Genomic DNA, 17583 nt, shown 5'->3' with positions numbered 1-17583 from the left:
TAAGATTATCTTCGTACTTCAGTGCTACCACTTACAGCTCTTTCTTCCTTTTCTTCCTAATACAAACTCTGCTACCAATATATCATATTGTATATTTTCTTCCTCCCCACACTGATCATTACTTTTCTTTGGGCTGGACCTTAGTAGAATCTTCCAGAGCAAGGTTGTGGCAAATGGAAGAAACCAGCCAGGGTCAACACCTGTGTTTGTTTTCTCTTCTTTCCATTTCTGAGCATTAGGGCAGCACTTGACCATCTATTTCATCTCTTCTATCTCATCTTTTCATCCCTTTTAGGAAAACCTGTCCTCCATTTAATACAAAAAAAATTCTTATTTCCCCCTAAAAATTAAATGAATATTATTAATTAAATGAATATTATTATATTATATTCATTTAAAATTAAAAAAACAGCTGTATTTGTGTGTGTATGTTCCTTATTGGATCTAATGAAAAAGGAGAAGGGAAATTGGAGGGTAAATTTTTAAAAGGAATTCTTTATTTCCTCTTATATTAATGGTAAAAATTTCTAGAAAACTGTGAACTTGAGTGATGAGAAATTATATTAGTTATCTATTGCTGCATAACAAATGATCCCAACACTTAGCAGCTCAAAAACAATAATAAACATTTATCATCTCACACAATTTCTGTGGGTTAGCATTTGGGAGCAGTTTAACTGGTTAGTTCTGGCTGAGGATCTCCTGAGGCTGCAGTCATCAGAAGGCTGCACTGGGCCTAGAGGAACCTTTTCCAGATGGCTCACTCAAATGGCTGGCTGTTGGCAGAACTCAGCTCATTGCCACGTGGACCTCTCCACAGGGCTGCTGCAGTTGTCTCACAGCATGTTTGCTGGTATCCCCCAGAGTGAGTGATGAGGCTCAAAGCAAACGCCTCAGTGTCTTCTATGCCTTAGCCTCAGAAGTCTCATACCATCATTTCCACAACATTCTCGTAGCTACATGGGTCAGCTCTGCTCAATGTGGGAGGAGTCTGCTGCTCAGGAGATGTGAATAGTAGGAGGCAGAGATCATAGAGGCTGGCTGTCTCAGAGCTGGAAAGCAGAGCTGTAAATTCACATTCGATTCTACCCTAAGTCTAAAGGGAAAGAGAAACTAGTCAAGGTGAGAATGCCAGTAGGAAGAAAAGCAGTCAAGCAGATGTCTAGAATGCAAAGAAAGTGGTAAGTTACTGGCCTGAGAACTGAGTGATCTACTAACAGAAGCACCCTCTCATCCCCACTTCCACCCATAACACTTCATTACAACATTTCCATTTCCCTACTCCCCGGTGGTTTTTCAGGTCATTAGGGAATCTCCATTGTTTCATGTTAAAGTTTTTATGGTCTGGCATAGTAGGTGGAAAGGATATAGTCTTGTTAGAGTTGTACAGATGTGAAATGATGGCAACCAAAAGACAGAACTCTGAATGCAACTAACTTTCCACTGAGCATGCCTGCTTTTGCACCAGTGTCCTAGACACTGACTATACCTTGTGTGAAACAGACATGATCTAGGCCTTCATTGACTGTATAGCCTCCTCCTGGAGAAAGAGAGACAGACCTTATACAAACACAATGTACATGTAACTGCAGTGTGTTAGAAATAGCTATGGAGGGGATCATGAGGTATTTAGAAAAATAAGTGAGAGGAAATACCTAATTTAGATATGGAGTAGTGGAAGCTGGGACCTGAAGCAGGAGCAGCATAATGATGGAAAAATATTGGAGAGAAGTGTCACCTAAACAAAGGATCCAGCATGTGCAAAAGCATTGAATAAAATGTCAAATTTGAGGAGCTGAAAGAAGGCTAGTCCTGGCATAGCTTGTTTACAGCTGCCTGATGCTGACTGGGTGTAACACTGTCCAGTATGTGCTGGGTTTTGCCCTTGCTGGTGAACACTAACACACTGTTATATGCTTTCCTTAGTATGAGTGGCACTGACCAATCTGCTTTATTTATTCTGCAGTGGTTTCTCTCCATTAACATCCTATTTTCTGATGACTACCCTGATTCTTAGCAAATGTTTTGCTTTTCAAAGGAAGAACAAGCATGGATTTTTTTTTTAATGGTTAAAGCAAATAATGTTTTGCAAAGTACTGTTTTATAATTTTGCAGTTTTATATTTGCATACCTATTTTAAATAATCTGATCTTTTTATGTATGTGTGGGTCAGTGCATTCCCCTTTAAATAAAAGAACAAGACAGTGATTACTGTTAAGCCTTCTTCCTTCCCTACCCCCAACAACTTGTAAAAAGGTCTTACTGTGTAAACATTTTTGCCAAAAATTGCTTATATCCCCCAAAGTATAAGGGCAAACAAAAAAATTTAATTTCAGCTCATAAAAGTTGATTTGAAAACTGTAGGTAGAAATGTAGCCTATATTTCAGTTCTTTGCAGATCTTTCTCAGCAGATAATAATGCCTTTTACCAGTGTTTCCTGCACAATTAAAGGGAATTCAGGAAAAAGGATTTAGAACGTGATTTTACACCAACAAATGTTCAGAAGTGGGTGCCTTTAAAACCTTTTATTTACTATGTTTTTGTATGTCTAGTGTCATTTTTATTACTTGATGGCTACCCTCATATTTTTTAAGACTCCTGAAGAAAGAAGCTTGGCATATTCCCTAAGAAAATAAGGAATTACTACTGTAAGGTGCTAAGTAGTTGTGGTTAGTATCCAATAAATTCATTCTTTTTTTCCACTTTTCCCTTTGTTTCTCTTCAGCTGGCCTATAACATTAAAGTACAGAGTCCCAAATAACTTGTATAAATTTCTAGAAGTTTCCAGGGTGAGAACTTACATTTTAGAACTTGAGAATTTTTGTCCGGGACAGAGGTTCTCAGACTCTGAAAGCATGTTAACCATGGGGGATTTAGAGCCCACTCTTAGAGGGGGTGTAGTGCATATTGGATAAGGAGTTCACCTGGAGAAACTCTGGTATAGGAGAGCAAGGTAAAGAGATCTGTGAAAAACTGTGGAGGTTTAATGGCATTTATTCAAATATTAATAAATATTCCACAGCCCTACTATATTCACCCTGTAGATGTGAGGAATGCATTTCTCAAAACTGAGTTTACTTTCTTTCAGCCACTAGTGCTTCCTGGAGTCAAAGTTTTTCACAATTGCCAAGAAAAAAACTTAAGAAGCAAATCACATATATTAGAATGTCTTTTTAAAAAGATAACTGAGACAGGATTGCTATGTATGCTCTTAGTTTTTAAATAAAATGTTTCCCTTTTTATTAAAACAAAGTAAATAGAATTTTATATATTCTTTCCACTTTGTTGATTTTTCCTGTGGACCACTAGCTTTTGATGAGAAGGAAAAAATCATTATTAACTTTGAAATATACTTATAGAAGCCATTTTATTTATTAAATTAGATGTATTTATTTTATTAAATGTATTCTGACTTTAAGAAATGATCACTCTTATACATGGAATCTTAATACTTTACCCTCCAACTACTCAGAATTAAGTTCATCTTAGTAAAAATACAATTTACAAGAGTTTAACTTTTGTCTTTGGTGGGAATATATCTGTAGATTGAAAAGGAAATTATGAAAATGTGGTTGTAAAAGTTCTTGTTTTAATAAAATGTGTCATGAATAGAGATTTTAAAATTTATTTTGAGATAGTTGTCTTTATTAGCAACTATATTATGAAATTTGAGAACATACTTGAGTTATTTCTTCCAAGCATCTTTGAATATTTAGGTAAATAATTTTAATTATGACAGACTGCAGTTTCTTTTTAAAAAACTATAACTCATCAGACAGAAACTATTTTGCGTTTTCTTAAAATCACATTTATTTATTCAAAACATACGTGTTTACTGCAAGCCTGTTATTCACCACAAAACATCTTTCATAAGATTTGATTTTTTTTTTTTTTTTTTTTTGAGACAGAGTCTCACTCTGTTGCCCGGGCTAGAGTGAGTGCCGTGGCGTCAGTCTAGCTCACAGCAACCTCAAACTCCTGGGCTTAAGCGATCCTACTGCCTCAGCCTCCCGAGTAGCTGGGACTACAGGCATGCGCCACCATGCCCGGCTAATTTTTTGTATATATATATTTTAGTTGTCCATATAATTTCTTTCTATTTTTAGTAGAGACGGGGTCTCACTCTTGCTCAGGCTGGTCTTAAACTCCTGACCTCGAGCGATCCACCCGCCTCGGCCTCCCAGAGTGCTAGGATTACAGGCGTGAGCCACCGCGCCCGCCCTTTCATAAGATTTTAAATGTGTTTATCTCTCTTACTTTTAAATGGAAAGTAAAACAACAAAAAGAGTATATTTTATATATAACTTGCAGTGATAAAAGCAAGTACTTGGGATAATAAGGCCTGTAAATTTTAGTTGCTTATTTTATTTAAATGTGTATCTGAGAATCTCTTCTGAAGGATTTTTCTCCAAAGCATAGCATTTTATCATCTTTAAAATGCTTGTTTTCTTATTACAAAAGTAGTATTTATTCATTAAAGAAAATTTGGAAACTCTAGAAAAAACAAGTGTCATCAGTAATCCCACAAACTAAAATAACCATAATTGGTATTTTGACATGTAATTTTTCCATTCTTTTCTTTTTCTGTGTATAAATGTACAATAGTTGGAATAATCAAATCTTTACCTTCCCTCCAACCTAGTTAACTTTTTAAAAAATTAGTTTAAAAAATATATACATACATTAAAATGTCAAATAGTGTCATAAGTCTTATATCACAAAAAATAGAAGTCTTCTTTTTCATCCTTCGCTGTCCACTTCTGATTCCTGTTTTTAGAGGTAGCCACTTTGAACTTTCTTTTAACTTATTCTTTAAGAAGTTATTTGTAAATAACGTGCTTATATTTTTGTATTTCCTACATTCTAGGTATTATGTACATACCTTCATTCATTCATTTCTTTTATTTATTGAGCTGTACATTCATTAATTCAGAGATTTATTTCTTCAGTTCTTGGAAATTTGAGGTATTATTTCTTTGATAATTTCTTCTATTTTATTTTTTATATTACCTCTCTTTGGAATTCTTGTTCTTCAAATCTTAAACCTCCTGTACTCATCATTTGTTTTTCTCTTTTCCATTGTTTTGTCTTTTGTATTTGAAGAGATAGAGATCTCTTATTTTTCAACTCGTCTATTGAGTTTTTCATTTTAAAATTTTTTGCTGACTAATTTTCAAGACCCTCTTTAAAAACAATTCTCAGAACTTTACTATTATGTCTTATTCTTGTTTGATCTTATTTCTCTGGAGGATATTATAGTGTTTGAAGATTATTTTTCCAGTTCCTTATATTGTCTATGCTTCTTCTAAGTTCCTTTTTTCTGTTTTTTGGTTGTGTTCTCTTTTTTCTCATGTTGATGGCTTTTATGCAATATGTTATGATCCTTTACTGTACACTTCATATTTAAAGATAAGACACAAAAATGGGAATTGGAAGCTCTATGTACAAAGTTGGGATTATTTTGTTTTGGTCTGGGAAATGGACCTGGATGTGTGTCTTCCAGTGTTCTGCCTGGGAACTCTATCTACGCTTAGCTGCTAGCTTTCTTAGAAGAGCCAAAAGGGCATTGTGTGTCTTTTGGCTCTTTTAAAAACTAACAAGCAGTTGTCAGCCTCTTTGTTTTCATTTCTACCCCATTTCTACCCTCAGAGCTTCTTATTTCTGAACCTATCCAGGTAACTACTGCAGTAAATGACTTATTTCTTAATGTTCTTCCATATACACACACTGGCTTAGGTTTGTTATTTCAGTGATTTCTGGTCTACAAAGTCAGTTATCAGTCAACTATTCACATTTACAGCCCCCAAAATTTAATGACATGGTTGTTCTATGATCCTGTTCTTTGATGTATGGTCCTCTTTGTCTTAATGGGGTTATGCTTCTTTAAAACTTTCTTAGCTGTCATTGTCTAGGGGTTTCAGAAAGCAGAAGTTGTGAGCACATGTATTCAGTCCTCCATGTTCAGTTAGAAGTCTGTGTAATCTCTAGTCAACTTACACTTCCTCGGTGAAGACTCTCTGGCACTTCTATCAAGAATAGATTACTTTCTGGCACTCCTATCAAGAATAGATTACTCTGTGTTAAAAGATTCTTAGAGAATCATATTTCTTTTTAATCAGAGGACTTTTCTCATTTATGTTAGATTCAGTAGTTTTTTATTTTATAAATGTATATCTTTCACAGAAGACTGTCATGGGAGCAGTGACCACACTTGTTTTTGTCTTACCTTGAATGATCATCTATCATAATGCCTAGTACCAGGAGGGGCTTAATTAATTATTAATTGAATGATTAAACATTTTTTCATAAATAGTTCATATTCTTTGTAAATATTTATTGCATTCATATATGTAAAATAGTTTGTATAACCATTCCCCTACAATTGGACATTAAGGTGTTTCAAAATTTAAAGTAAAATTCAGTGAGCTTTATCTATCTGTTTATTCCAGTAGGATGAACTTCATATGTTTGTTTCTTAGGCTCCAAACATGTATTGCCAACTTAATAAGTTTTATACCAGTTTCCAACTGCCACTGGCAATGTTTTAGTGCCCATTTGTTATTTGTAATGGTTATCAGCATTACTTTAATTTAAAAACCTTTTACAGTGAAAAGTTTTGCAACCATTAATTCAACTTGGTTTTCATATTAGTTATATATATCTTAATTAGTACCAGTTTTATTTTAATAACTATATGATAATACATTATTTTAGCAGATGATTAATGACTTAAGTTTAATCTTTTATTGTCCTTTTTTGTGATTACACATTACTTGAAACAAAACTTTTTGTTATTCTGTGTTCCTTGGTGTTTCTTAGTATATTTTCTAGTATTTATTGGATAAAAGTCTTAGAATTTATAACCATTATTAGGTCAAAAATTATGTTAGGATCCTAATTTAAGAGTGAATTAACTAGATTAATTTCAATTGAATCTAAAGTAGAGTGATGGCTTTTATTAGCTGTAGGTAAGGAATGATTCTTTTGCTCTTGGGATCTGGTACTTTGGCTCTAAGGGTCTTTTCTACATTTGTATGATCTTATTCTTAGGCTTTTATGAGGCTTGCATTGAGATTTGGGAGTGAGGTCAGGAATGACTGTCCTGCCCCTTGGATCTGAGCAGAGGTTGGAGTTATTCAAGGTTGGTAATGGCCACATTCTAAGTGGATTTTACCAGACTTCATATGAACCTGTTTTTCTAATTGGATTTGGCAGTAAAGGTGAAATATGTATTATGAAAAATGTTGGAAGAGTCTGTCAAATGAGTGGGAGCAATGCTTTATTTAAAACACCTAAGAAAGAAGTATTAGTGTCTTCAATTAAGGGTGTGTGTTTTATATACATATACAATATAAAGCATATCATACATATCATTTACTGAGTACTTGATACATCTAAGCACTTTTCCTGGTGACTCTATCTGTATATTTAATGTAGTTAATTGGCATGACTAAAAGGTAGATATTTACTCTTATTTTACAGTTGGATGACTGGCTTAGTCTTAATAATTGTCTAAGTTTCAACTGCTAGTAAGTGATGGAACTTGGTAGCTTTTGAGTTTGTGCTTTTAACCACTGTACCATGCTGCCTCTCTTTTTAACGGGTCTAATGTTAATTCTAACCCAAGCTCTTTATGATTCTAATATGTAATTTAAATGTTTATTTTTCTGTTGAAAAGAGTTGGCAGAACATGTGACATCATTCTTTAACAATTTTCTTATCACTGATGAGAAATGGGTTGGCATCATTAACTGAATATTGGGGCTTTGAAGTTCATTTTTTGTGTTTATTCATTAAAGAAAAGAGAGTAGTTGTAGAGAAGAGAAAAATCTACTTTGGCAAATAGCAACGAGCAACTTTTGCAGTATCTCCCCACTCCTCTACCCCCCACTACTTAAGGGATTTAGCAATAAGCTAAAGTAAAGTCTTATTCTGTGATTTTTTTTTTTTCATTTTCCTAGCGAATGTCCTTCCCATGCCACACATACACATTAAGGCTTTTAATTGAGTCTGTGGTTCATATCATGGAATGAAATATTTATCTATTCAACAAATATTTGAGAACCTATTATGTGTTAAGCTCTGTTTTAGATGCTAGAAATACTGTAGAGAATAAAAGAGACAAAATCCCTGCCCTTGTGGATCTTTGTTTTAAAGAAGTATAGAAACAGTTAAAAATGTTAGATGTACTATGAAGAAAAAATACAGTATCACAGGGCTATAAAAAGAAAGAAGCTGCTATTTTAGGTAGGGTGATCTGTGATGCCATCTCTTAAAGACCTGAATGAAGTGAGGGTTGCAAGCTTTGGTCATATCTGGGCAAATGCATTGCAAGCAGAAAAAAAGAGGAAGTAGGAAGATCTTGAAATGGGAATATGCCTGACATGTTTATGAAATGGCAAAGAGGCCAGTATAGTTAGAATGGTAAAGGATGAAGGGCCAAATATTTGTTCTAAATGTAATCTGGCAATCTGTCTATACAAATGATAAGGTGTATGCAGTTTTTATATTTCTTAGCATTTTTAGTTGCTCAGATATGCATTTAAAGTGGCTAACATAGAATAGGGCTTTTATACAGTAGTCCCTTGATAACCATAGAGGACTAGTTCCAGGACCTCTCAGGGATCCCCAAATCTGAGATGCTCAAGTCTCTTATAAAATGGCATAGTATTTGCATATAAATTACACCCATCTTCCTATACACTTTAAATCATCTCTAGATTATAATATCTAATATAATGCCTAGAGATCACTTCATTTGCATGGATTGAATGTTGTGCTTAGTGTACAAAACAAAAGCATTCAAGTTTTGCTTTTTGAAATTTTTTTTTCCCCGAATTTTTTTCAATCAGTGGTTGGTTGAATCCACTGATGCAGAATGCACAAATAAAGAGGGCTAACTGTATATGTATTATACAAATTCATATTTAAAATCATAGTGGACTAATAAGACAATTTTTAAGATACTGTAGGTCTTCCAGTTATTCGCGAACACCTAAAAATACATATTTTTTAATTATTTTAAATTGTATCTTAATATAAAAGAAGTACCAAGAGGTAGTACATACCTATTATTTATAGATATATAAAACCATTATGAAATTAGTTTACTTTATCATATTTCCACAATAATAAATAAGCCATCATCTGATTACTTAAAATTCAATTTTTCCAAATGTATTACTAGCAGATTTTATTTGTAAGCTTAGGTTCTTCTGAGACAACAGAAAACTCACAAGTAACTTAAATAAGATAGAAGTTTGTTTCTTTTACAGAAGCACTAACACTCCTAGAGTGGTATGGTGATTTCCATGGATCCAAACTCCTTTTATCTTGTTCTTCTGTTATCCCTAACACCCAATTTCTGTCTCCTGGTCTAATATGACTTCTTCAGGTCAGCTATCACATGTGCATTCTAGCAAATAGGAAAGAGGGAAGGAAGGAACCAGGACCCTTTTAAGGATACAGTACTTCCCAGAAACTGCACATACCACTTTTACTTTCTATACCATTGTCCAGTTCTTATACACACAGGCACACTTAACTATAAGGAAGGCTAGGAAGTGAAGCTTTTTTTCTCTGGGTAGCTCTGTTCCTATCCAACACTGAGGGCCCTATTATTGACAGGAACAGGTAGGTATTAGTGTACAACTATCCGTCTCTACGCCACAGGTCTTTTACACAATAAGGACAAATGGATTTTATAGTAATGTGTTTTTTTTTCTATTTTTCTATATTAAAGTTTGTTATCTAATATGCTATAATCATTCTGTGAATTTTTTTAATAGATGAATTTATCCTACAACCCATCATATGTACACTTCTCTATATTATGTTATGAATAGTATGTCGTGATTAAGAATGTGGAGCCAAACTGCTTAGGTTCAGATCCCTGCCAATGCTACTTGCCAGTGATACAACCTTAGGCAAGCTATTTAATCTTTTATGATAATAGTGTCTTCATCTTAAAATGGGAAGATAATAGTACTAATTCATAAGACTGTTGTTGGAATTAACTAATTGGTTGTAAAGAACTTAGAAAAGTTTCTGGCACATAGTAAACACTCAAATATTGTTAGTTACTGCTATCAATTGGCAGTTTCTTAGTGAAAGTGGTCTTAATAATATCCTAAGTAAAACTGTAAAAATTAAGTTGCAAGATGCATTAAAATTTTCACTGTGGTGGAGGAAAAGTGTTTGGATAACTTAAAAATGAGTCTAAATTTGCTTATTTCATTTTGGAGTACTTTTTTTTAGTTATATTGAAAGATTTGTCTATGTGGAGGGCTTTAATATTTTAGAACATAGATACAAATATATGTTCATTTGCAAATAGGTATCTGTCTTTTCAATTTTCTACTATAGTGTGCCTTTTATGTCCATTCAGAGCCAAGATATCAAAAAATGATTATCAGTGAATGTATCTTGTTACCTGTATCTTGGGATAAATAAGTGAACAGTGAATGTATTAGAGAATAATTATGTGGCAATTTAAAATTGAGTGTCTTTCAAGGTTGAACTAGGCTTCAGGTTAAGGCTTTAATTTACATTTCCAGGAAGTCTTGCCTAAATTCTTGGGTTTGATTAAATATGCCATTATGGTTTTTTTGAATATAAGATACCGTACATAACTCTTTTAGCACTTAGCAGATTTTATTTAAACTATATTTGTGTCTGTCTCCCCTACCACATGATAAGCAAAGATTGCCTTACTCATGTTTGTATCCTCTGCATCCTACACACTGTCAGTGTGGAAAATTTAATTAACTTGTTATACTGAACAGCAATAGAGGTTACCACTTTTGTAGGAGTTTTTTATTTTAAATCTTAAATCAGCAATAACAGTAATTTTTTCATGGCCTTAAATTGTTCTCTAAATTTGGCCATCTGCAGCAAGATGTTTAGAAATAGGCACATTTCCAAAATAAGCTATGAGACTTCAAAGTAATGTTTTGTGTTACTTAAGTCCAGTTTAGGAAAGCTATGCTTCCTGGCCCTTCTGTTTTGTACTTCCTGTGCATATTCACCTGTTTCTCATTCCATGCTAAGGTATCACAACAATAAACTCACTGGTATGTTTTTAGAGTATGACAACTTTATTTAAGACATCATTTATTAACTAATGTCATGCTACATGAAATTTGGGAGTGAATAAGTGCATTAAAGGGTCTGTGCTGAAAGTTGCTAAAATACAATTCCATACATTTAAGTTTTAGCAATTTTCTAAATAGGTCTTAATATACCTTTTAAACAATCTATGAGAGATTCAGGCATTTGAGAAAAATCCTGTGTTTTTTTTTTTAATCCACTAGAAACAATGATCATCCTTGCTCTGTTGGATTTTGTCAGATAAGTGTTATATAAAAACTCTGGATAAACCACAGTATGCTTCATGTGTACCTTTTTTCTTCTCTACGGCAGTATGTAGTACTGTTGTCCCTTCTGCATTTAATAAACATAAAACTTTTGAATGAAGAATGGCTCAGAGGAAATACTATGTTACTGTGCTTATAAACTTTAATATTTTCATTTTTTGTATTTTTATTTTTAAGTCATTTATAAACATTTGAACAAGTTAAATTTCCAATAACATTTGTAGCAATACAATTAAGATGCATTCATTAAATTTCTTTATCTAAATATGACTATATAAGGCCACATTAACTTAAATGGCAAGTTGTGATGAGTTTTTTCCGCTTACTTTTTATTTTAACATTTTAGTTGTTTTTGATTTAGGAAGATAAATTCCTTTCTTTCAAGTTTTATTTTTGGCAGAAGACATCTATAGAGAAAATTATAAACAGCTTTGAAAAGATTAAAAAAAAAAATCACATCCCATATTAAGTTTGCAAAACTAGGATACCTACATTGTTTTTACGTTTCAAAAAACAAATAAGCTTTATTCTGTTGGCATTGCTCCCAAATCACGATGTGATCTTATGATCTAGGAACCAAGGTTAACTGTTTTTGTTTTATTTTCAACTTTCAGTGATAATTTTAATTAATATACTCTGAGTTAAACATTAGCTTTCTAGTTCTTAATATACTGTGCTGAATAATTTCTCCCTTACTCAGCATTTTTTATTTTATTTTTTAATTTTCTTTGCTTTTCAAATATCTCCATAATCTTCAAACTCCCCTTTCCTGTCTTTTTAAAGGTCGATTGAACTATCCACATCCAGGAACTGACAATCTGTTGATGTTAAATGGTAAGTTTTATAAAAACATTTTATGTTTCTAATTGATTTATAGAAATAAAGATGATTAAATACGTTTCCCTGAACCTCCCCCATACGTACAAGTAACCGCTTTATAAGTAAAAAAATAAAGCTACAACTGTGCCTGTACAGAAAGCAGAATTAGGAATCTGAGCATGTTCTGGCTGGCAGAGCAGTTATTAAAGTGCATTTGTGATAGTATGGTTTTAATTCAGTGATCAAAGACTTTGGAGGCAGTCCTAGTTTGAATATTGGCTTTCAAGTTTAAGTTATAACTTTGGGCAAGTAACTATGACCTTAGTTTCCGCATCTATGAAATGGGAATACAGTCTTAAGGTTTATTATGAGAATTAAATGATGTAATGTTTGCAAAGTGCAGAAGAACTTGTTACTTAGTGTAGCACTTGTGTTTATGTTTAACTAAGGAATACACTAATGACTCTGTGAATATGGTGATCGCACCAAATTTATTCAAACTAGATAGTTTACATAGTAAAGTGTACCAGAGTAAGGAAAAGAATAAATAAACTTTAATTGAAGTTTGTTTTCTTTCTGTTGGACAAACATTAACTTATTCAAAAAGTCGCAGTACTTAATGCATTCCTGATTGTGGAAATAGGGATAGAGGATTAAAATATCCTTCACAAAAGTATTTTTAAATCAGGGTGGGTGGAGGAGGGCAATAGGAAGAGGAAGGAATAGAAATAGCATTTACTTTAAAAATCATAATATCATTAGAATGGCTTGGCTCTTCTATTTCAACTAAAGCTTTGTTGAAATAAGATAGCAATGAAGTTGGGGAACAAAGCCTGAAAATAAGGTCAATGTAAAGCTAGACCATGTGAAACTACTATTAAATAAAGACTATAGTGACAGAAAAATGGAAATAAAGTTCAGGTCACCTGGGAGATTGTCAAGATAGATAGGTTTTTGGAATGAGAGAAAAATTGATGATGTAGTGTGAGGGGATTGATTGGTTTGTTCAACATTTCACTGTACTTAGGTGTCCACCACAGGCCAGCCTAGTCTAAGGACTGGGTTACTTAAGTGAGGATCTTTCAGGATGGTTAGAAGCAGAATTGTCAAGGTAGGACTAGGCCCAGAATGCACACTCCCGGCAGAAGCCATGTGCAGACCAGACCTCATGGTGGTTCAGTAGGCCACATTTGTGAACTTAGCCAACTATGCTATTTACATACACTTTGACTGGAAAAGTGCTAGAAATTTCATTTAAGGACATCTTCATTCAACTTTCTTTTCTATTGTGTAATATAAAAACCATATCATTTGAGTAGTTGGTCTCAAACTCTAAATCTATTACAAAAAAAATGATATTGATGAAATTGAGTTTATAGAACTGAAAATAGCTTATAATTTTTGGTATTCCCTTGGGTTGACTTATAAAATGATAGATTTAGGTAACAATAGATTATTTATGTGTCAATCCAACTTCCTTAAATACTTTTCTTTTTGTTTTAACATTCTGTGTGATAAAGATCACTCTCATTTCTATTTTAACTTCTGGAAAAGCAGAAAAATGTTTCTGTTGAAAAACTTGAATTTACATTTTATTTCACATATTCTGTTAAAGTCCATTTGAAAGAAAGTACTCTATGAGATAATTTGTTAGATTCTTCACAGATGTTTTTAAATCGCTGAGTGGATAATAAGCAAGGATGATCCAGAAGGATATGTATTCAAAATAAAATATTTCAGTTATGTGGAAGCAAAGAGCTTAGTAGTCATACTGGTTTTGCAACTTAACAATTTTGGTTAAACTAAACATTATTGATTGATTTTGTCAGTTGCCAAAAGCCCTTATAAATAATATAGATGTTAGGTTGAAAAGTGTTTCATCACATTTCAGGCAAAGAGTTTCATCTGTGGACAAATAAAAAATTACTATGTGAGCACTCTCAGCAGTCTGCCATTTGGAGCTACGATTCATACTCAGTACAGGAAGCCAACTGGAAATTCTGAACTTTTTCTGGCAAGGGACGAGGGAAGAAAAAAAGATAATGAAACTAGGTCATGAAAATGTGTTTTGGCCAGGAAAAGAGACACTTTGATCCAAAGGGAGAAAATTTCTTTTACTCATTTAGGATCATTGATTAAAAGGCAAAGCAAGAATTATATAATTGGGTATATTTGTGAGATAAGGAAGTATTAAGAATTTAAGTAATTTTAGTAAACTTCAAGATTATTGAAGAGAGAACTAGGCAAAGAAGGGCACTAAAACATAAGGGAAAATTTTTCTTCAGCTATTTTTTAACTACATGTAATTCAACTATGTTCTCAGCATGTTGTCTCCGTAGGAAATGTGGGATTAAGGGATGTTAGTATAAGGCTCTGCCTATACTAAGTATTTATTAAATATTATTGACTGATTAAAGAAATTGTGTTATAGTACATAGATTACCTTTCTGAATTAAGGGGTTTTTTTAGTGTATCACAGATTTAACTCACTATTAGGCAATTGGTTAAGTAAGCCGCATTACTTAACCCATGAGTATAGCTGATATTGTTGGCTTTAAAAACCAATATTTACTAATAAATTTTGCATCAGTCTATTTTTGTAGTGGTTTATCAGTAGTTCATAGTGGTTGGTACCACAGACCCTAACCAGATTATCTGGGTGTTTTAAACCCAAATTTGCTTTTTCTATCTGTGTAACCTTGAACAGTTTACCTAACTTCACTTTGACTCAGTTTCTCCATGTCTAAAACAGGGATAGCATACTGCCTGCCGAGGGGGGACTGTCATGAGTGAGGAGTTGAGTGAATTGATGCCTCTGAAGTATATAGAACTATTTCTCAAAGTAAACGTTAGTTGTCTGGTGGGGGCTGGTGAAAAGTGACAAAAATGACTTTGAAAAGAGTAAAAATCATGTCCTGTGATAGATGAAGGAGTTAGATATGTTTTCTTTGGAGAATATAAAATTAAGAGAAACCTTAACTGGTAGTTTGAACTATTGGAAAGATACTATATGTAGTTACCAAAGAAAGTTCATTTTATGTTATTGCAGAAAGCCAAACTAGAACCATTTGGTAGAAGCTATATTGGGACAAATTTGGGGCAATAAGGTAAAATAACTCTCTTGAAGCAGTATTTTCTGAATTGTGGCATCCTGGCTTCTTGGGGTACCCAAAATGACTTTTGATGTACACAGATACACATTAAAATAAATACATAACTATTACAATTAAAGAACATTCCTTAAAAATACAGAACTGACAGAAATCTGTGATGTTACAATCAATGATGCTAGTTTTGAGTCCCTTTGATAGCAAGAAATGTATAAATAATAATACATTTGTTAGGCAGATAGGGCAAACGTTGTAAAGTTTTTATGATTGTACCTTAATAGTTAATTAGCAATTATGATTAAACCTTTAAATATTCCTTGTAAGTAGGGGATGAACAGGGAATAGGATAAAAGTCAGGAAGTTGGTCAAATGGGTAAAACTATGAAGTGCCTCTGGCAAATGCTTAACTCTGAGTCTCTGTTAACTCAGGTATATTAAAAAAAAGCAGTAAAATACCATATCTCTTTATCTCATGAAGTTGTTATATAGGTAAAAACATTTTTAAAACAATTTAAAAGTGCCATATAAATATAACTGTAATCAGTCTCCTACTCCTGAACAGACTGTGTTCCTCAAATTAAGTTAAATTGACAGTTGGAGACTGCCACTCTTGAATAATTAAAATATTGTAGAAGAGTCCATACTTAGCATCCAGAAGCACTTTAAGCAGGTCACATTATATGGGGATGAGTAGATAGTCTGAAAACCAAAGGCTAAGTAAGTACTGTCTGAAGTTAGAATGCCAACTTGAATGTTTTTATTTCTAAGTGTGTAAGTCTTACACTTTTTATTATTAGTAGTAGAAAAAAACAAACCAAAAAAAATCCCTCTGTTTCCCATTGTAGTAAGGAAAAACTAGAGAGTAATACATCATTCAAGTGTTTATATTTGGCTTGCACTGTACTCTACCAAGGAAAACAGCTTGCATTTTTATTAGTACAAATGGTTTTTCAAAAGGGAAACAAATAGAACAGAAATAAGTAGCAGGGGAGCAGCTAAGGGAATCAGGAATGATATTAGCAAGCTAGCTTGAAATATAAATTTGCCGTGATTACCCATATATACAGCCATGTGTATGAACAAGAACTTTCTGTACTTTTTAGGAAGAAAAAAGTTATGTGTATTTTTTAATTAAGAAAATTTACTCAGTAACAAAATTTCATTTCTGAAGGCAGATCCTCTAAATTCATTATGTTAAACATGAAAATAGGAAATTTGCTAGCCATCAGTTTGTATGCTGGCAGAACAAGTAGATAACAGATTTCTTTTGAGTCTTGAAAAGGATTATGACTTGGAGTGTATATTTCTCTCCTTAGTTTTGACTTTTTCAAGTGGAAGAAATAAAAATTTCTTTAGTTTCCTCACCAAGAGAACTTTAGCCTGCATTTATTTCCAGCGGATTTGGTTGGTTTGCCTTTCCCTCTCTCCAGCTGCAGTAATCCAGCTACCACAACTGTAGCTGTGAGCCAATACACAGAGCACAAAGCCACTAATCAGAAGGTGAGGATCATCCTGTTTCCTTTTGGTAGCTATGGGTCCCAACCTAAGATTACTTGGAAGCTAGGACCAAATTGTAAAGTCATTTATATAGGAGAGCTCTTCAGGCTTTTTCCAGAGCCTTTTTTTATCTTGAAATAAATAAACACACACATCAATAATATATTTTTGACATATCTGTACATATAAACATAAGTATGCACATATATGTTAAGTAGCCCATTCCTCATTTTGTATAAATGTTTTTGTAATGCTTTACAAAATAGATCTACTTGAAATTTAATGTTATAAATACAATTTTTATACAACAGATTTTCCCCATCTTTTTTTTCTAAATCATATTCTAAGTAAGTTTGGAGAGGGGGCATATTGTTTAAAGAAGTCTTTTTTAAAATGTAATAGGTAATGATATCTTTTTTTTCTTACTGGGGGTTTTTGATAATTCTGATCCGGAGTTATAGTAGAACATACTCTAGAAATTCACATGGGAACATTGGTAGAAAAGTGAGTACACAAACCATTGTTTTGTGTAATGGTAGCAGATTGGTTATTTCCATGACGGGGAATAGGAAATGTTTCACATGGTTTAGCTTCATCTGCAGTCAGTTCTATTTTTGGTAATGTAGAGACTTGGAATCTGAAAGTTGTCCAAAAAATAAGTGGAATAACTCTTTACAGGATTCTGAAATTCCTCAGGTATGAGATAGTTGGAGAACTTTTCTAAATAATTATGTTCAAGCCTAGGAATGAGATGAAACTTAAGATGCAGTGAAATTTATAC

General features: G+C 33.2%; 1 protein-coding gene across 7 annotated transcripts in view; it reads left to right on the top strand.

The window, feature by feature from the left end:
- Positions 1 to 17583, top strand: part of CPEB2 (cytoplasmic polyadenylation element binding protein 2) — a 61439-nt gene that overhangs the window by 16047 nt on the left and 27809 nt on the right. For all 7 annotated transcript variants that reach the window (XM_069494134.1, XM_069494132.1, XM_069494130.1 and 4 more), the window contains one exon: positions 12160 to 12210. In XM_069494134.1, coding sequence (XP_069350235.1) covers positions 12160 to 12210 — 51 coding nt within the window. The remainder of the gene's footprint in view (positions 1 to 12159; positions 12211 to 17583) is intronic.

The sequence above is a fragment of the Eulemur rufifrons genome, chromosome 19 (genome assembly GCF_041146395.1).
Source record: "Eulemur rufifrons isolate Redbay chromosome 19, OSU_ERuf_1, whole genome shotgun sequence".
NCBI classification, from domain to species: domain Eukaryota; kingdom Metazoa; phylum Chordata; class Mammalia; order Primates; family Lemuridae; genus Eulemur; species Eulemur rufifrons.
The sequence above is the reverse complement of the archived record's forward strand: the minus strand, read 5'-3'. Positions and strand labels throughout refer to the sequence as shown.